The sequence below is a fragment of the Kogia breviceps genome, chromosome 6, assembly GCF_026419965.1.
Source record: "Kogia breviceps isolate mKogBre1 chromosome 6, mKogBre1 haplotype 1, whole genome shotgun sequence".
NCBI classification, from domain to species: domain Eukaryota; kingdom Metazoa; phylum Chordata; class Mammalia; order Artiodactyla; family Physeteridae; genus Kogia; species Kogia breviceps.
The window spans coordinates 59,053,440-59,074,951 of NC_081315.1; the positions used below are offsets into that span (position 1 = coordinate 59,053,440).

Sequence of the window (21,512 nt, forward strand, 5' to 3'; positions counted from 1 at the left end):
CACATCTCGTATAAATAATGTGTGTATATCTATATCTAATATATATGTGAAAATGGGCTCTGATACCTTTACATGAAAAATAAATGCGTAGAACAGTGAGTAGAGTGTGCTACCATTTAATAAAAGAGTAGGGAAATAATATTTCTAGAGAGATGCATAAGAAATTACTAACGTGGGAGGGAAGCTGGGTTTTAGGGGTTGAGGAAGACTTTACTTTTGTATATTCTTTTGTAATCCTTAAATAAAAACATTTTCCTAGTATTTCTACATATAAAAGATATTTATAACATATAAAGAATAATAACTTAAAATTCTGGATACTTACTAGTAAGCTTAAAAAAAAAAAAAGAACATTGTCAATACCTTCAAAGGCCCAAGTGCCTTTGTCTTATTTGATCTGCTTCTTTCCCAGAGGTAAGGCACTTTTCCTGAATTTCTATTTTATCACTCCATTGTTTTTCTGTATAGTTTTTTTTTTTTTTTCTTGGCTGCATTGGGTCTTCGTTGCTGCGTGCAGGCTTTCTCTAGTTGTGGTGAGCGGGGGCTTCTCTTTGTTGCAGTGTGCAGGCTTCTCATTGTGGTGGCTTTTCTTGTTGTGGAGCATGGGCTCTAGGTGCATGGGCTTCAGTATTTGTGGTGCGTGGGCTCAGTAGTTGTGGTGCACGGGCTTAGTTGCTCCACAGCATGTGGGATCTTCCCAGACCAGGGCTTGAACCCATGTCCCTGTGTTGGCAGGAGGATTCTTAACCACTGCACCACCAGGGGAGTCCCCTTCTGTATAGTTTTAACACACATACACACACACACACACACACATACACACACACACACACATACACACACACACACTCGTAAATATAATATTGATTACTTATGCATGTTTTTGAATTTAAATAATACCAAATGAATTCTTTTGCCAGTGACATTTTTGCTCAAATTATGTTTATAAGATCCATCTATATATATGGCATATAGTTTATTCATTTTTACAGTCCTGTAGCTTTCCATTATAGGAATATACCACAAATTATTTATCCATCCTACTGTAGATACACACTTGGGTTCTTTTCTTCAGTTTTGCCATTTCAACGATGTGATGATCATTCTTGTGCATGTCTCTTAGTACACGTGTGCAGGAGTTCCTCTAGGGTATATGCCCAGGAGTAGAATTGCTGCATCATTGAGGTGTGCATGCCCATCCTCTTTGGGTAACACCGTATTGTGTTCCAAAATGGTATTCCAATTCATACTCTTAACTGCTATGTGTAAAATTTATCCTTATGTGATATTTTCAGCTATACAGGACTTCTAAAAAAAGTTTTGCCAATTTGCTACATGTAGAACAGTGCTACTTAAATTATCTCATCTACAAACTGTTACCTGTCCAAAGTAAGATCAAAGCACTCTTCCTTCACTGAGAAAGTCTTGTGGAAAAATATTTTGTCAGCTGCACTAAATAATATACTTACTTAGTGATGTGTTTGATTTACATGCTGGGGTAATTTTAATTTGGTAACAGGCTCACAGACCACTCTTTAAGTAGCACCGTAAAATGATATGTTACTGTGGTTGAAATTAACATTTACCTGATTACTAATGAGACTGTACATTTTTTATATGTTTATGCATCATTTGCATTTCCTTTTCAGTTAGAAGTCTATTCATCTCTTTTGTTTATTTTTCAATTGGGTTGATCTTATATATTCTGGATATTAATCCTTAGTCCAGTATGTATCTTACTATTATAATCTCCCAGTTTTTGGCTTGTCTTTTCACATTCTTTAAAGTATCTTTTGATAAATAGGTGTTCTTAACACTAATGTAGTCCCTTTTGGTTAGTGCTTTTGGATTTTGTTTGTGAAATTGTTCCCTTCTCAAAGGTCATAAAGATATTTTCCTATATTCTGAAAACCTTTAAGTTTTGCCATTCACATGTAAGTCCTTAGTCCATCTAGATTTGATTGTGTGTGTGTGTGTGTGTGTGTGTGTGCGCGGTGTGAAATAGGGATCTAAATATACTCTTTTCCCCATTGATAATCACTTGTCTTAGCACCACTTATTGAATTCTTTGCACAGTGATTTGCCATAACATCTCTGTCATATTTCAGTATCCATATGTACATGGGCTTGTTGCTGGGCTGTTTATTGTTTCATTAGTCTATTTTTCTATACTTGTGCCAATACCAAAGTGTCTTAATAACCATAGCTTTATAACAAGTCTTGACTTCTGGTAAGACAGTACCCTCCACTTTCTTATCCTTCAGAAGTACCTTGGGCAACTTGAATGTATTATCTATACAAGAAAAAAAAAGAAGAAGAAAATTTAAATTAAAAATTCAGGATACATATTTGTAATCTATAATAATAGAGCTAACATACTTTGTTGAGCCTGAACTAGACTAAGTTAAAAATAAATTAGGACAGAATTCTTCAATTAGATATGTTTACTTGGCTTTAGTTTCAAGAAGTACAGTTTCCATTTTTACACTTTTTAAAGATTGTGGTTAACTCACAAATATTGAATATTTTTGTTTTAGAAAACACTGAGAATGTAAAAACTATGTATGTAGTGGTTAATATTAATATTTTACATGTTTTTTTTCTTTCAAGTCTTGATACATCATCAAAGGTATAGTCTTTCCAAGATGGCTTCTCAGACGTCTCTTTATCCTTGTTCTGTATATGTTCCGGTGCCCAACAGACATTTTGCTGTTGCTACAAGGTAAGGTTTTTGGTTTGTTTTTGTTTTTTTAGTTATTTCATTTGCTGTCATTTAAATCTTTGATTAAAAAACAATATGCTTGGGGGGCTTCCCTTGTGGTGCCAGTGGTTAAGAATCCTCCTGCCAATGCAGGACACATGGGTTCGATCCCTGGTCCGGGAAGATCCCACATGCTACAGAGCAACTAAGCCCGTGCTCCACAACTACTGAGCCTGTGCACCTAGAGCCTGTGCTCCGCAACAAGAGAGGCCACTGCACTGATAAGCCCATGCACCGCAATGAAGACCCAGTGCAGCCAAGTATAAATAAATACATTTTTTAAAAAAAGAAAACCAATATGCTTGGTTCTGTAAAGACATACAGGGATATATAGTTGTAAAAGCTTATCATCTCTGCTTCTTTGACCTGATAGTCCTGAAGGAGAGGCATGACTTATTATAATAATACTTCACATGTATTGAATACTAACATTCAATGACTGATTTAATACCTACAGCAACCTTATCTGGAAGCCATTGTTATGCTCTTTTTTAGAGGCAGAAAGCAAGGAACCAACAGACCGTGTAACTTGCCCAAGGTCACAGAGCTAGTAAGTGTTGGAGCTAGGATTCTGTGACATAATAAGAACTATTTATATTGGGCTCTGCCACCAGCTCCTGACACAGAGCTCATAAAATCCTTGTGATGTCCTGAGTGATAGGGATGCTAGGAGCGTTTTTCAAAAATATTTGGTCTTTGACCCAGTTCCTGATACAGAGCTCATAAAACCCTTAATTTTCTGGGTGATAGGAGTGTCTTTTTGTCTAGTGAGGCAACTCTTGGTGGACTCCTGGATGGGGACTGGTCACTAGAAAGACCAAGCTGTGATTACAGGCTTGGAACTTTTAGTCCTACCTTCCATCCTCTAGGGAGTAGAGAGGGGCTAGAGATTGTGTTCATAATTGCTCATGCCTACATGATGAAGCCTCCGTAAAAGTCCCTGAATTATGGGGTTTGGAGAACTGCTGGGTTAGTGAACACATCCACGTGCTGAAATGGCGGTACACCCAAACCCTACAGGGACAGAAGCTCCTGCGCTCCAGACCCTTCTGGACCTTGTCCCCTGTACCTATTCATCTGGCTGTTCATTTGTATCTTTTATCATATCATTTCTTATGTAATAAACCAGTAAATGTTAAGTAAGCGTTTGTCTTGAGTTCTGCAAGCCATTCTAGAAAATTACGAAGCCTGAGGAGGGGGGGTCCTAGGGCCCCTCTGATATATAGCTGTTGACCAAAAGTACTGGAGGCCCAGACTTGCAATTGACATCTGAAGTAGGGGCAGTCTTCTGGCACAGAACCCTTAACTTGTGGGATCTGATGTTTAATCCAAATAGTGTCAGAATTGTGTTGAATTACAGGCTATCAAGCTGATGTTGGATAACTGGAGGGTGTGGGGAAAAAAATCCACACATTTAGTGTCAGATTGTTGTGAGTAGAGGAAAATAGTTTCCTGTCTAACTGTACACCCTGTCTGCATCTCACTTCCTTGCTTCTAACTTAATAGTGTATCTTGGAGATTGTTTCAGATGGAGCTGTGTAGTCATTTTTTAAAAATTGCAATATGATCGACATATATTAGTTTCAGGTATGCAACATAATGATTTAATATTGTATATATTGGGAAGTGCTTACTACAGTAAGTCTAGTTAACATCCATCACCATTCAGAGTTACAAATTTTTTTTGTGTGGTGAAAACTATTAAGATCTACTCTCTTAGCAACTATCAAATATACATTACAGTATTATTAATTATAGTCACCATGCTGTACATTACATCCCTATGGCTTATTTATTTTATAACCAGAAGTTTGTACCTTTTGACCATCTTCACCTATTTCACCTACACCCTACTCCCCCTGCCTCTGGCAATCACCAATCTGTTTTCTGTATCTGTAAGTGCCCCCTGCCTCTGGCAATCACCAATCTGTTTTCTGTATCTGTAAATGCATTTTTTTAGATTACACATATAAGTGAGATCATACGATATTTGTCTCTCTTTGGCCAACTTAGTTCACTTAGCATAAGAGAAAGGTCCATCCATGTTGTTGTAAATGGCAAGATTTCATTCTTTTTATGGCTGAATAATATTCCTTTGTGTGTGTGTATATGACATTTTCTTTATCCATTCCTCCATTAGTGGACTCTTAGATTGCTTCCATGTCTTGGTTATTGTATATATTGCTACAGTGAACATGGGTATAATATTTCATTGTGTGAATATACCATAACTTACTTAACCATTCCCTTATTGAAACACATTTTGGAAATGTCTTTCCAAAAGACATTTGCCTTTTGCTATTACAAATGATCCTCCATTGAATAATCATGTACATAGATCTTGTCAAATATTATGAATATATTTGTAGTATGAACTCAGAAATAGAATTGAATCAAAAGATGTGTGCATTTATAATTTTGATAGGTGATACCAAATTGCCTTCATAGAGATCTTGCCAATTTATGTCGTTACCAGCAAGTATTGTTAGAATGCCTATTTTCCCATATACAATGTAGTCAAAATTTTTGAACTTCGCCAATTTGATAGGTAATAAATGGTATCATCATGGTTTTAATTTATATTTTATTACCGTTATTATTGAGGTTGTATATCTTTTTATCTGCTTAAGAGCCATCTATATTTTCTTTACTGTGAATTTTCTGTTCATGGCCTATTCCTATTTTTTTGTTGTTGATTATAGGAGCTCTTTATACATTATAAATTAGCACATATCTGCACTATAACTTTAATATGTCTTAACTGCTGTAATAGAGGAATGGACCAGGTACTGTGGGATCACAGATGAAAGGTCAATTAATTCTTCCTGGAGGAGAACATGGCAAGAAGTATTTGACCTGGGTCTTTTTTTTTTAAAAAAATAAATTTATTTATTTTATTTATTTTTTGCTGTGTTGGGTCTTCATCGCTGAGCACGGTCTTTCTCTAGTTGCGGCGAGTGAGGCTACTCTTCGTTGCGATGCGCAGGCTTCTCATTGCGATGGCTTCTTCTTGCAGAGCACAGGCTCTAGGCACACAAGCTTCAGTAGTTGTGGCACGCAGGCTCAGTAGTTGTGGTGCACGGGCTTAGTTGCTCCGTGGCATGTGGGATCTTCCCAGACCAGGGCTCGAACCCATGTCCCCTGCATTGGCAGGCAGATTCTTAACCACTGCACCACCAGGGAAGCCCTGAGCTGGGTCTTGAAAGAAAGATAGGATTTTGCAGGGGAATTGGGAGAAAGGTATTTCACTGGTGCGGAAGGATGAAAGTGAATGATATAGCTTGAATATAGGATGAAGAGAGAGGAGGCAGAAATGATGCTAGAATGGAGGTTTCCTTTGAGTCCGAATAGTACCTGGATTCTTTTTGAGAATTCGGAGGAGTATTGGTTGTTTACATTCAATTTACATCCCTACCCAGCAGTGAGTGAGAGTGCCCACATTTTTAACAACTCTGCATATCATCAGTCTTTATTGGTGTTTCTTCATTGTATGTCTAATTTATATCTTTTGCCCATTTTTCTATTGGGCTGTTTGTCTTCTTTCTGCTTTGTGGAAGTATTTGTTTATTAGGGACATAAATTATTTTGAGTATATTTTATCTTTAAGTGTTGTTTTCTTTTATCCTATAGAAATTTTTCATTTTATGTCTTCCCCATATTCTATTCCAGTACAACTTTAAAAGGAGTTTTCACTCACCTAAAAACTGTAGCATAAGAAATATGCATGGGGCTTCCCTGGTGGCACAGTGGTTGAGGGTCCGCCTGCCAGTGCAGGGGACACGGGTTCGAGCCCTGGTCTGGGGGGATCCCACATACTGTGGAGCAGCTGAGCCCTTGTGCCACAACTGCTGAGCCTGTGCTGTAGAGCCCACATGCCACAACTATGAAGCCCGCGTGCCTAGAGCCAGTGCTCCGTGGCGGGAGAGGCTGCCTCAATGGGAGGCCCGCGCACCGCAGCGGGGGGTAGCCCCTGCTCTCTGCAGCTGGAGAGGGCCCGTGCAGCGGCAGAGACCCAACACAGCCAAAAATAAAATAAATAAATTTTAAAAAAAGAAATATGCATGTTTAAAAAAAAACTGAAAATTTATTAGCAGATAATTTTTTCCATGTCTAACAATGAGTTATTCAGTAGCTTGATGAGAATCACAGTATTTGTAATTTTAATTGTGGTTTTAATTTTTTAATGTATTGACTTTATAATATACTAAAAAAATAGTTTTTTCATGGCTGATTTTTTATCAGGATCTGAGACAGGGTAGAGGGGCTTGTGCTTGCTTCTCTCTTCTCTCTTGTCACTCTGAATCTCCTCTCTTCTCCATATATGGGCATATACTCATGGTTTGCCAGTGGCATCTCTGACTCTGGTTTTGCTTCTCTCTTGACAATAGGTTCTTTTTCTTGCTCTGTGTATCTCAGAATATTTTATTGACTGCTAGATATTTCGCTCGAACAGTTGAGACTAAAGTACATACTATTTATGCCTAGAAATGGGCATGCCTCTTCTGTCATAGTGTTAAGTCAATCCAGTCAAAAGTTGAGCTGGGGTTTGGTTTTGTTACTGCTATGGTTACCACCACCAGCTTCAGATTTCTGTACTGTTACCTTGTGCTTAGGGTGGGGGCTGGGTTGCTGGAAGGTTTTCTTTCTCAGTGTTGCTGTTCCATGCTCAGTTTTCAACCTTGCCTGTGCAGCTGTGCCTCAGAAGGGGGTCACTCTCCATACTCTTGCTCCTCCCCAAGTAGAAGACTGCTGTTGCTTATTACTCAGTGGTTGTCAGGCTGGTGATGGGTGCAGAAGGGGTTCTGTGTTTTCCAAATTCAGCCATTGTCTTAAGTAGGCCCAGTGTTGCTGGTCCTTGGGGATGAGGTTTTCTCAGTGTTTCTCTCCCCCCGCCATGGTATGTATCTATTGCAGGTCTTGTGCCGTAGTGCCTGGGCCCTTCCATAGCTTTATTGGTAGATGATACTGCACTCAGGACTATTTCCTGCCCTACCCCTGAGGATAGAAGTTTTAGTGTTTTTTCTTCTTTCTAGGGTTTTTTTCTTCTTTTGTTTCCCTACATATAGTGGGTATTTACCTGTGCCCTAGAGGGCTTCAGGGTTACTTGCCTATCTGGCTGTAGTAGCTGATCTTCTCCATACTGCACCCTTGAAGGAGTCCGCTGGCCTGCTCCTGTCTTTTCCCGGAGCATCTGGTGGAGGTCTGTGGAAAAGGCCCATGCAATGAGTGTGGACTCCCCTTGTGTCTGGATCTCTCAGGGGGTTTATAGGTTAGTGCTAAAAGTTTAGCTGATTTTTTTCCTGCCTGCTTGCCTTCCTCTTATTCTCTGCTGCAGGTGAGACCATCCTGGCTGTATGCATATGGAGTGGGGCTGAGGGGGAGATTTCAGACCTACTTGATTGCCCTACAATCTCAGCTCTGTGATGCGTTCAAGAAAAGTTGTGATTTTATCTGACTCTGTCATTGTTAATGCTCTTTCCAGCTTTTATTTGTATTATTATTGACTAGGTTTTATTCTGTCAGTTTTTACATTTTAGATATAAGCAGAACTTCTGCATTTAGTTTATTTATTTTAAAAAATTATTTATTTATTTATTTATTTGGTTGCTTGGGGTCTTAGTTGTGGCAGGTGGGCTCCTTAGTTGTGGCACACGAACTCTTAGTTGCAACATGCTTGTGGGATCTAGTTCCCTGATCAGGGATTAAACCTGGGCTCCCTGCATTGGGAGCGTGGAGTTCTATTCACTGCACCACCAGGAAGCCCCTGCATTTAAGTTTAATGAATAACCAGCATCAGAGGTGGGTGTTTGTGATTTTTATTTATGTGATTACACTGAGAAGTAAGAATTCCAAACATTGGCATTCCATTAATAGTTATATGCCCTAGGCATTTTCTCTTTAGTTCTGTTTAGTTCAGTTTAGTTTGACTGAGGTTGTGTACCCTCCTACCTCCACCCCAATTCCTCAAAGTAAAGGCTTCTTCAGCCTTAAAAGGACTTGGATCTCTGGGGTCACAGATCTTCAAGGATCTTGAAGTGAGCTTTATTATAGCACTGATTTTTTTCTTATCTTGTTTTATTTGGGTATGACTGTGGAATTACTTTTTCCTTTCATTCTCTTGGAGGTAGGAGACAGGTGAAGGAGGGAGAAAGTTATTACCTGAAAACAGTCTCTTATTACTCATTTAATCTGTGTGGTTTAGTTACCCAGGTAACTACAGCTAAATTCTGTTCTCTCTAATTCAGATTGCCAGATGTTTCTCCCTCACCTTCCCCAAAACCTTTCTAATATGATTATTTTATTCTCTGAGAATCACAGTATTTAAGTTCTCCTGATAGGGCCTTACATAATTGCATGAACAACAGAGTTCTTCTGGATGTGATTCTTATGAATAAAGGCAAACAATTTTTGGAGTGTCATGGAAAACAACAGGTGGTGGGTTTATAAAATCAGTAATTATTGACAGATTTTATTCAGTTGCAGGTTTTTTTTTAATTTTGGAAGACAGTGTTTTCCTTAGAGTCCTATTTGCTCTGTGATATAATGATGTACTTTATTTTTTTTTACTAAAATAGTGTTCTGTTTGTAACTTAATATTTTCACTGAAGCCTCTGAAATATTTTGTGAAACAGGGTCTAAAGTATAAATAAGTAAACTGCTGTATATCCCAACTCAGTCTCGTTATGTATCAGACTTATATTGGGTTTTGCAAATATTTATTACTTTAAAAATCATATTTTAGCCTCTGGGAACTTTATATTACTAATTGCAAATTAAATGGACAGGTTCAGTCATGGTTAAAAATATAGTGGTGAAATCAGCATTTACATAAAGTAAATCTGTAGGTTGTAGTTAATATTCATTCCTTTGTTTATCTTAGAGAGTTTATTACTAAAACAGGCTCTGTAGGCTCATTTTTCTATTGGCCTCACTGCTTTTTTACTAAATATAAAATGTGATTTCTCCAGTTTGGAAGGTTTCAGGATTTTGTGGTGTATTCCCAAATACCATTGGGGCATGTCGCATCATCCACTCGGGCACCTACTTAGACTTGTCAGCAGTCCAGTGGTAGGACACCTGTGTCCCATTAAAAATGAGCACTGTCATTATCTGCTATTTGGTCAAATTGCTTATTAGTTGGGAGGATACTCTTATTAGCTATGGTAATAAGGATTCATCGAGTGCTATAAGTGAGAATGGAATTATATGTTGGATTGGTTTTTGAGGTTCTTTTTTAAAATATCATTTTACTGTCATCCATTTCTTTTGCATAAATTTTATAGGATCCCATATTAGTTTTCTGTTGCTGCCGTAACAAATTACCACAAACCTCGTGGCTTAAAACAACTCAAGTTTATTATCTTGCAGTTCCGTAGGTCAGAATTCTGACATGGATCTCACTGGACTAAAATCAAGGAGTCATCAGAGCTTCGTTCCTTTCTAGAGGCTCTAGGGGAGAATCTGTTTCCTTGCCATTCCCAGCTTCGAGAGGCTACCCATATTCCTTGGCTCACCGCTCCCCCTTCCTCCGTCTTCAAAGCTAGGAATGGCATATTGAGTCCCTTTCATGCTCAGATTTCTCCTGTCTCTTCCCATCTCTATCAGATGCAGATGAGAAAGGGGAAAGTTTCTCTGCTTTCAAGGATTGTGTGATTTGGGCCCACCTGGGGTAGTCCAGGATAATCTCCCCATCTCAGGTTCTTTAACCTCAATCCCATCTGCAGAGTCCTTTTTGCCAAGTAGATATGGACATCTTTGGGAAGCCATTATCCTGTCTACCTTAGAACCCAGACATCTTTCTAAAATATTATTTCACTAATTTAAAACTTTTATGGTTAAAAGATTAAAGGTGTGATTTGAATTAATGCTGAGAAAAGATATCACCTCTAGCTCTGACTTCTTAACTTCAAACTCTTACCTGTAATTTTCTGTTGAACATATTTTCTTAGTTTGTAAGCATCTTGTTATCATTTGCTATGTAACAAACTACCTTATAATTGATTATCATTGCCCACACATCTCTGGGTGAGCTGATCTAAGCTAGGTTTGGATGGGTGTCTCTGATGACCTTGGCTGGGCTTGCTGTGCATCCGTGAGTCTGCTGCAGGTCAGCTGAGAATTGTCTAATCTAGGGGCTCTGTGGGGCAGCTGTGTTTCACACTTGCATCCTCCCACCTTGGGCTACCCCGGGCCTATTCTTATGAAAATGACAGAAATACAAACTTACAAGTGGAAACAGATGAAACCTCTTATGCCTTAAGCTTAGAGCTTAGAAACTGTCACTTTTGCTTTATTCTACTGGTCTACTAGTCACATGACCAAATCAAGGCACTGAGAAATATACTCCACCCTTTTAATTGGGAGGAACTGCAGAGTCACTTAGCAGAGGGACTTGAATAGAGAGAGGGGGTAAGGAATTGGGGCCAGTGATGCAACTAACCCTACACTCAAACTCACCCTACACTCAGTTTGAGTAAATAGTCTGTTTACTCAAACTGAACTCATCTCTGTGACTACCTCCCTCATAAGAAAACTGTTTTGCTTTCTTTATTTCTGGTTTTAGTTAATGATACTACTCTATGTCTAGTCACCCAAGCCAGAACCCTACCAAGTATTCTAGTCTTCTCTTTCCCCTTTCCCTATCTTCAATATTTACCTTGTAAAATATCTCTAGAATCTGTCCAGCCTATTACCATCACTGCTCTGGTTCAGACTGTCATACATCCTTAAGAAGAGACGGAGCGAGTTGTCTCTTAATTGTCTCCAATCCAGCTTCCTTCAAATCCATCCCTTATATTGCAGCCAGAATACTCTACCTGAAATACAGATCCCACTCCTGTTCAGTGGCTTCTCATTGCTTCTAGAGGAGGCCCTCTGTGATCTAGATTTGCCAGCCTCATGTGCTGTTTCCTGCCTTTTGCTTTACCTTTAGTTCAGGAGTCGGCAAAATATGGCCAGTGGGCCAGAAAATCTGGCCTGCCATCTATTTTTGGTACAGTTCCTGAGCTGAGAATGTTTTTCACATTTTTAAGTGATTAGGAAAAAAAAAAGGAAAAAAGGAACAATATTTTGCGACACATGAAAATTATAAAATTTAAACCAGTGTTCATAAATAAAGTTTTATTGGAACAGAGCTACTCATTCATTTTTGAATTGGCTGTGGCTGCTTTCACATTACAATGGCAGAGTTGAGTCATTGAGACAAGAGACCATAAAATATTTGCTCTCTGATCCCTTACAGAAAAAGTTTACCAACCCCTGCTCTAGTCAGCTAGAACTTATAATAGCTCCCCTTATGTACCATTCTGTTTATCATGCCTCAGTACTTTTATTACATTGTTTCTTTGCTTGGATAACTCTATAGCTTTATTGCTATATAATTTATGTACCAAACAATTCACCCATTTAAAGTGTACAATTCAGTGGTTTTTAGTATATTCACAGCGTTGTGCAACCATCACCACAGTCAGTTTTAGAACATTTTCATTATCTTCCCTCAAAACCTCATGCCTATTAGCAGTCGCTCCCCATTTCCTTAACCCTCTCCCCTGGCCCTAGACAACCACCAAATCTACTTTCAGTTTCTATAGATGTGCCCATTCTTGATATTTCCTATAAATGGAAACATACAACATGTGGTGCTTTTGTGACTGGCTTCTTTCACTTAGCATAATGTGTTTAAGGTTTATACAAATTATAGCATGTATCAGTACTTCATCTCCTTTCATTGCCTATTAATATTCTGCTGTATGAATATACCACATTTTGTGTATCCATTCATCAGTTGATGGAAATCTGGGTTGTTTTATTTTTTGACTCTTTTCAGTAATGCTGCTATGAATATTTGTGTACAAGTGTTTGTGTGGTCATATATTTTCATTACTCTTGGGTATATATCTGGGCTAATTCTTCCTCATCCTTCAAGAATTGACTTTGGGGTCATCTCTTTCAGAACTCTTCCCTTCCTCGTAGGCTGGGTTAATGTCTTTTCCCTGTGGCCCTGATAACATTCTCAAAGTATTTACCACATCATATTGAAATTATCTCTTTGCGTGTCTGTCTCCTCTAAGTTTCTGGAGAGCAACATCAATGCCTTATCCAACTTTGCATCAATTGCAAACAGTTCAAAAGTTCACTTAATATTTGTTGCACTAGAAAAACTAGAAAATAATCTATGCTTTTGAATTAAAATAAACTTTATCTTTTGTCTTTTTTTGGTCTAATGTACATTGCCTTTTTTTAAGTCTCTTGGACTACATATTGAGGTAACTGATCTTGAATTTTTTTTTTTAAGGCCTGCAAAGAAAAAAAAAGGTGCCAAAGAAAAAGCATCGGATGAGAAAAAAGATGAGATAGAAAAAATAAAGTCATATCCCTTTATGGAAGGTGAACCTGAAGATGATGTCTACCTAAAACGCTTGTATCCAAGGCAGATATATGAGGTGGAGAAAGCTATTCACTTACTTAAGAAATTTCAAGTCCTGGACTTTACTAATCCAAAGCAAGGTGTCTATCTTGATTTGACACTGGATATGACACTGGGGAAGGTATGTAGACTCAATTAAAATTTATTTGTGAACAGTGGTTGAAAGAATTGCTGTTTCTTCATTTAAACAATTTTTGTCTCCTGTAATAATTTTTAGAAAATCTTGTGCTCTTTCTGAACTTTAGGTTGAAAAATGTTTGTTTGTCTTAATTTTCCAAATATAAAATAAAATGTTGAATGTACTCTTCAGAGTTGATGAACATATATCTCCTCTTCATCTGAAAGTCACTGGTATAAATTTCAACAAAAGTAGTGTTAAAATTAATTGAGGTATTGCTGTAACTTTGAAAAATGACTTAGGCTGCCTGGGTATGTTGTTCCTTCTCTGTAAATGAGGACTTTGGATTAGCTTAGTAGCCTTCAGATGTGTTCCATAGAATCCTAAAGTTGAGACTAAGTTTGGGTGGGGTGCCAAGCCCCTCACTCTCATCTCAGCCAGAACCTTTCTACTTTGTCTGTTTATATATTGCAGTTCTATGGAAGACTTGTTTATAAAATTCTAAAAGTGGGAAAAACACTAGATTAGATTTGAGGTCCATTACACCTCTAAATTTTATAAGCTTCTCACTTAAGAAGTCTAATTATTTTGGAGATTATATTTTAATTTTTATTCTGAGAATGTCTTTTTGGGGTCAAACTAGAAGGTATGTATTTTTGAATACAATTTAACAACCTCAACGACAACAATTAATTGAGCACGTAGAAGGAGGCAGTACAACATAGTGCTTAAGAGCATAGGCTCTGGAGTCGGGTTACAGTACAGCCCAGAATCCTGGCATCACCAATTACCTGCTCTTTGAGCTTCTGGTTTAACCTCTCTAAATCTCAGTTTTTTCCTCTCTTTATAAAGGGGGATAAAATGCTTGTTAGTTCATTTGGTTATAGTGAGGATTAAATGAGATGATAGTGAAGGATTTGGTAAGAGTTTAATAATAATGATCAACATTTACTGGAAACTTTCTATTTACCAGCCAGTGCTAAATGCTTTGCATGCATTTGCTCATTTAATTCTATAATAATCTCAGAAGAGGAAGCTGAGACACAGAAAGTGAAGTAACTTGCTCAAGGTCACAGAGTAAGGGGTGGAGTTAGGATTTGAACCAAGGTCTGTCTCATTTCTTAGTTCTTATTTATTATAGTTCATACCAGCCCCGTTGTAATTTTATTTTATACCATAGTGTTACTGTTCTTTTATTTTAAAATGCTGTAGTGTCCAAGATAATCACTTTCTCAGTCAACCATTAATGTAGTTTATAACGAAGTCTTGTAGGACCACAGGTTTCATTTCATAAATGGAAGCCACTTGTAAACTAACAACATTGGAAGGGTACAGTTGTTTTCCTGAGACAGTTTTTGTTATTGATAGAGTGCTTATAAAACAAGCCAGCATTCCCCCAGGGGATGCTATTGTTGTGATTGCTTGCCATTGAAAAATGTACTGAAGTCAGTTGTGACATGTTAATGGCAAAGGAATGCCAGTCAGTAAAACTGAGTTGTATGTCTGATATAAAGTGTGTTTAAGAGTTTGTGCCTTCTCGTCTGAAAAGAAATTCTCAGGAGGTTATCTCTATGCAAAGCTTTTCTAAAAATATAATCTTTCAGTCAGTTTTAATTAGGGAGCAACTCCTTTTCTCTTTCTTCCAGACCTTAAGGCTGCACCAAAACTATGGGCCTAGAACTTGTTTCCCTGTGACGTCTCCCTAAGAGATCTGAGCCATAGGCCTAGACATGTCCTTGACCCAATGACTGAACATATTAGTTCTGAGGCCCTGTAGAAACTCCACCTGTATTAGGGCAACTCACATGCATTCCATTATTTATTTGGGATTTTCCAACTGGCTTCCCAAATATATCTGAAAGTGGTGGGTGGTCCAGGTAATTTCAAAATAGACCCACTCAGAAGAGCCTTTTAGGTTTGGCAATCTATCTTGGATTTAAAGTTAATATCATCTGATTTACCTGATTGTTTAGAGCCAATGGTGGAAATTAGGGGTGACCTACTGAGCAGATAAGCTGGATATTGTTCAATATGCATAGCTATATTCATGTCCTGCTTGATGGTATTAAAAAAATTACATGTTCTTTTGAATTTAATTCAGGGTAGCAAACATTTATTGGCATCCATCATGCGGAAAGCATTGTACTAGGTGCTGGGGAAGATATGGATTGTGCAAACACATCTCTTAATATGTGAGAGACTGTGATGAATGATGTAGAGATAGAAGCCAAGTGCCATGGGAGTATGGAGCTGGGGAGAGAGATTTAGATTTTTATTAGGATTTCTTACAAAAGAAATATAATCTCTTATGCCTTAAAGTGTAACCAGTGAATATTTCAGATATAGAAAAGCTGAATGAATTTTTCATAATTGTTTTTCCATTGTTGTGTATTTAGAAAAAAGTGGATCCGTTTGCCAGTGTTCTTAGTTTGCCATACCCATTTGTTTCAGAGACCAGTAAAGTTGCTGTATTTACAGGGGTGAGTAACCTTTATCAACTTTTTATATCGTTTAATTTTTTTTACATATCACATTTGTCAATGATTAGAATAACTGAATGAGTAGAGTTAGAGGAAACCTTAGCATTCCTCTAGACTTATTTTCCCCACATGAAGCTCAAAGCAATTAGATGACTTATTTGAGGTTATGTCATTAGCTTGAGAAAGAGCTAAGCCACAACATTAACTTCATCGTTATTCATCTACCATATTATGTTTCTCACAAGAAACTGAAGAGAAATATAGAATTTATCCTACTCGCTGCTGCTTCCTACTGAAACTCTTCAAACAAGAATAACATTGCCGTTAAAGCAGTGGACCCATTTAGTGCTGTGAAGACATAGAAACCACACTTTTAAAAGGGTCTAGTCTGGAAATTCAAGAAAGTCAAGGCGATAACAAGTGTAGTAATACAGCTCTTTGTCATTCTTTTTGTATTATAAACATTTGTTTATAACATGTTCATGAATTTGTTTTGTAAGGTGTTTTGATTCCTCTCTATCTGTCTCACTTTCAATGAAGAAATTCTTTACTCTTTTCCTAGGAAAGTAGAGAATATAGCTCTTGGACTGCCACAAACCTTGAGTAAATAAGGGAGTGATATGTTTTCACAGTAAAACCAAATGGCATGAAAGGAACATATAGAAAAAAAACCTAATACTGTGCATTTTTCTTTTGAATTTTCAGACAATAGGCCAAATTTTGGTTCTCGTTTCTTAAATTAAAAAAATTTTACTCTTGTATATTGGTTTGATAAAATGTCTCCATTTAAATTAGCAAAACTAAATATATTTTAATCTTTTACTTTTGGAAGATGATGTATTGATAGCATTGGAGACTAAGGACCACTTGGTGGGTTCCTAATATGCCATTTTGATGTGTTTCCTCATATGTTAAGTCAAGAAACACTTTAATCACCTCTAAACTAAACTTGTTCTGGATGTAATATCTCTGATGCATCTAGTTGAAAATTGATGCACATTCAATTAAAAGTAAAAAAAAACAACACAGTTTTTATTTTGAACTGTGGTATTATTTCTGACAAATACTTGAAAGCAGACTGAATTTGCTTAAAGATTGATGTACATACTATTGTGTTTTGGTAGAATGCATCAGAGATAAAAATAGCAGAAGAAAATGGAGCTGCATTTGCAGGAGGAACTAATCTGATTCAGAAGGTACAGTATTGTTTTCATGTTCATTAGTTATAGAAATTGTTCTGTTATCTTTGCCATCTGTTGATTTATTACATGTGGAACATAACCACTCTGTTCATATCTTTTAATAAATGGTTAGTAGAGCTTTACAGAACAGGGGAAAATTTTCCTACTCTTTTGAGTCTCAACATCAAGCTAAGAAAAAACTATCCAGACTTTCTGATATTAACTGTGCTTGATTTATATTGTGATTTTTTTTTTTCTTTGCTTCCTATATGTTTGTGAGAATTCTGTGGGTAGACTGGAAAGGGCAGTATGACTTTTTCTGGTTTTGAATGTGAGATTTGAGATGAAGTACAAAAGGTAGCACACATGGATATCTCAATTCATGTTTTGAAGGTCAGATACTGGTTTTGCTTTCTTGGAGTGAAAAGTGTGATTTGCTTTAGTAGATCACAAAGGATAGTATCTGACCTCTATAATATGGTACTTTTAGTTACTCTTAACGTTTACCTCCCCAACTTCATCAATTGAAGTAATGAAGGCTTAGCATGGAGGCAAAAAAATGATTATATAGCCTGCCTTGAGAAAATAACAAAGAATTTGTGGAGCCCATTTGAAACAAAGACAACATTTTTTTTTTTTTTAATAGGTGGGTAGGGGAATTTTCTGGTGGTACAGTGGTTAGGACTCCTCACTTTCACTGACAAAGGAACTAATATGCCACATGGCCAAAAAAAAAAAAAAGACGTGGGGAGAAGAGGCACATCTGTTGAATTTGGGGAGTTATTTCTGAAATACAAAAGATTTCCTTAACATTCTCTAAAATCTTCTCTTCTAAATTTAATCCTTTAGACTGTGGAACACTTATTGTTTTGTTTTTAGAACGGGAGAAAGTGATTTGAAAATTTATCTTTTGTCCTGTATTCAGATTTTGATTTGGGGGAAACTTTAACTGGACCATTAACTGGACCAAGCACAACAGTGCTTGTAGCGTGTTTTTTTCTACCCCAGTAATTCTCTAAATTTGGTGTGGATTCTGGATTTTAAAGGGGAATTCTCTAGAATTATTTTTGGGAGCAGAACTAATGGAAGATATGAAGAAATTGTACTTTGATACAGCTTCTAGATCAAAGTCAGAGGGTGGTACCCAATTCTCTCTGATGTATCATAAATTTTAATTTAGTAAGATTATTAAAATTCTTTTAATATTAAAAAATAGACAATACCACAAATTCTTTGGAATTTGAGAGTGTAGCTTGGACCCCAGAGTCAGAGAACTAACTATTCTTATTAAACTTCTGTACTGCCTTCCATCTGTTTTCTTCCACAAGCATAAGAGTATCTTATAGAACTGTCATAGCAACAGTGGAGTTTGAATAGATATCTCCACTTCTTAAATGTTAAGTAAGAAGTTACTTCTCAAGAAAGAAATGGTATGGGAGCAGAAAGTATTCTGTATCATTAAGTTCATTAAATAAAATATTTTGAAAAAAGTAACCTGAATAAGGAAACCAGGTGCATTTTGAAATTATTTGGTAAGTAAAATATTACAGGCACAGAATTTCTCTTTAGGTGCCCCACTGATGATCTATTATTAGAGGGAAAAATGCCACCTATATAAGGCATCAAAACCAATATATTTTTGCATATTACCCCCTGGTATCTTTTAAAACTCATCCATTTTATTTTCAAAAGGTATTTAGGTTGTGAAGTAAATTCAGTACAGTTTTGTAAATAGTATCGTGGCTGCAATTTTTTTTTTTTACACATTCTTGTATTTTTTAATTAGTTTAAATATCAATAGTATTTTACTTAGTGCTTATAATAGGTAAATGTAGGATGAATTTACTGAACTTTTAGTCATTTCTTAGGTAAGACTTTATTTACTAAATTCATTTTGCTTTAATTACAATACTTGTGAAATATCACAAGTATGCTTGGTTCTGAGGGATTTTTAAATAGTTTCATTTTTACTTGTCTCTAAAGCGTGCATGATTTTCATCCATATAGTTTTATATTATTTAATGATATGATCTTAAGGTTAACTATAGCATAACTTTCAAACATAATTTTAAATTTATTTCAGAGGAACATGTTTTAGAATCAGTATTAGAAGATGTTGGAGTAGAAATGTCACATACGGTTCTTTGACATTTCAAAATTGCCTCTGCTTTCATGTTTCTAGTGATGAGAACCCTGGTTCTGGAACCACACTGCCTGTGTTTCAGTTCTGGGTCTGCCTCTTAAAAGTGCACAAATTGACCTGTCCTCCTTAAGCCCTCTATTTCCTTATCTGGAATGTGTGGTCAATAATACTTTCTTCATAGATTTATTGTAAAGACTTGATGAACTAAACCATGTATGATGCTTAGCAGAATGCTTGGCATGTTATAAGTTCTCTTTTAAAGTAAGTTGTTATTGTTTAGGGGAGCACAGTATGTTGTTTAGGGAGTAAAGAATTTGTAAAAAGAAGAAATAGTAACAGGAAGATAAAATTCCAGAACCACACTTAATTTTGCCAGAGTCCAGGTTTTTACAGTTCAATGTGTAACCCCAAACCAAGGCCTTGAATGACATACTGTGAGAAGACTTTATGCAAAAAAATCATTGGTAAAATATTTGTTGTTCAGTCAGTACTGTTCTAAAAAGTTGCTTCATTTTATAATCAACTGAATTTTTAAATGGAGTATACTGTGGGAGTAAAACAATTATTTGGGGTGCCTGCCTGAATTAATTTAAAATGTCTTTTAAAAATTGAAATTATTTTCTTTGCTCCTAGAATGGAAATAGAGTGTAGATAATAAACTATAAGTACCCTTGTCTTTGACCATTCCACTCCTCTTTTATTTTTTGGAGGCAAAGAGAATTTTGGTTTCAGTTTTTTGTGAAAATAATTATAGATTTAGTTCTCCTGATACTCCAAATTTAGGAAAGCAGTGTAGTTGCTAGTGATTTGGCAGCTAGTGGTTATTAATTTTACATGTGATCTATTACAAAATTTTCAACATATTTCTTCAGCTTTGATGGACATATGAATTCAACTTTGTGGGACTGTATGAGCTGTGTACACATCAGTGATATGTTCTAGCTTATAACACTTTGCCTAACATAACGCCATGGAAGAATTAAGCCCATTAAATGTTTGTTTGTTTGTTTGTTTGTTTTTAATGGATGTGGCTATTTTTAAAAGAAAAAATTAGAAAATGTTTTGCTTCTGATGGTTTTCATAATTGATAAATGTGTTCAAATGATCCTTGTAGTTAAAGAATTGTGCTTAATAGCTATTTTCTAAATTATAAGGGAAATTATTGCTACATTAGACTTTATCTTTTTATACAATCTAAGGTTATCTTTTCCCCCCTGATTTTTAGATTTTGGATGATGAAATTCAACCAGACTTTTATGTAGCTGTTCCAGAAATAATGCCGGAGCTTAGTCCATTAAGGAAGAAACTGAAAAAAAGATTTCCTAAGCTTACTCGAAGTAAGGGAGATTTCTTTTACTATTTCAATATGCTATCAACAACTTTCTAATATATATGTTTAGTTAGAAAACAAAATTGCTAATATATGTGTAGAATAAATAATATGTTCTGGTGTTTGAGTTTTGTGTTATATAGGAACATATGGATTTAATTTTTTTTTTCCTTTGGCATTAATATTGGTGATTTAATGTAATTTGAAGACCTAGTTACTTTATAATACCAGATCTGTAAATTTAGGCCATATTCTAGTTTTAAATTAGTGGAACATATTACCCACTACATATGTTATCATCATACTATTTTATACCTCTTTATTAATATAACATGTATGCTCATTTATGTTAACATTCGACATATAGGTATGAATGCTTACTGTGTATGGTTCTGCAGTTATTTCCCTTGAGCAACTTTTCCCTTGTGGATATTTCCCCCTTATGAAACCTAGTAAGAGAAGTAAGGGTGCTACATAAATAGCCTTGTTATAAAGTATGAAGTATTATATGATAAATTCACAAGGTGCTGTAGGTGTTCGGTAGAGGAGGAATTTATACATAGGTGGGGAAATCAGAGAAGGCACCCTGAAGGGGGTAACATTTAAACTGTACCTTGAATAATTTGGTGAGCAGATTAAGGGGGATATTATTTTAAGTGGAAAGAATCTGTTAATCATAGACACTGAAATAAGTTAGAACTTATAGGCTACATCTCAGAAATATCAATTAGTTCTCTTTGGCTGTGGTGAATGCTACCCCTACTTTGAAATGAAAGAGAATATGTTGGACAGGTAGATTGATGCCATGTTGAGCAGAATCTTGAATAAGATCCTAGTAAATTTGGACTTTTTTTCCGTATTCAGCAGGAATCTCATAGAAGTTTTTAAGGTGGGGGATTCTTCAGACCTTTAATTTAGCAAGAGTTTGTAAGATGTATTGGCATGAATCAAAAGTAGAGGCAGGGAGACCAGTTCAGGTGCAATCGCCAGAGACAAAGGAAATGTTTAAACTAAAGTCTTCATAATGAGACTGGAGTGAAGAGGACAGATGTGAAAGACAATAGGACTTTGCA

The 21,512-nt window shown here is 36.4% G+C and overlaps 1 protein-coding gene across 12 annotated transcripts in view; it reads left to right on the forward strand.

The window, feature by feature from the left end:
• MRPL1 (mitochondrial ribosomal protein L1) overlaps positions 1-21,512 on the forward strand; it is a 107,273-nt gene that overhangs the window by 42,883 nt on the left and 42,878 nt on the right. For all 12 annotated transcript variants that reach the window (XR_010841034.1, XR_010841033.1, XR_010841031.1 and 9 more), the window contains 5 exons: positions 2,611-2,722; positions 13,056-13,308; positions 15,702-15,785; positions 16,910-16,981; positions 20,335-20,446. Coding sequence is in view for 8 of the 12 variants with exons in the window: in XM_067035887.1 (XP_066891988.1) it covers positions 2,611-2,722; positions 13,056-13,308; positions 15,702-15,785; positions 16,910-16,981; positions 20,335-20,446 (633 nt within the window). In the remaining 4 variants the exon portion in view is untranslated. The remainder of the gene's footprint in view (positions 1-2,610; positions 2,723-13,055; positions 13,309-15,701; positions 15,786-16,909; positions 16,982-20,334; positions 20,447-21,512) is intronic.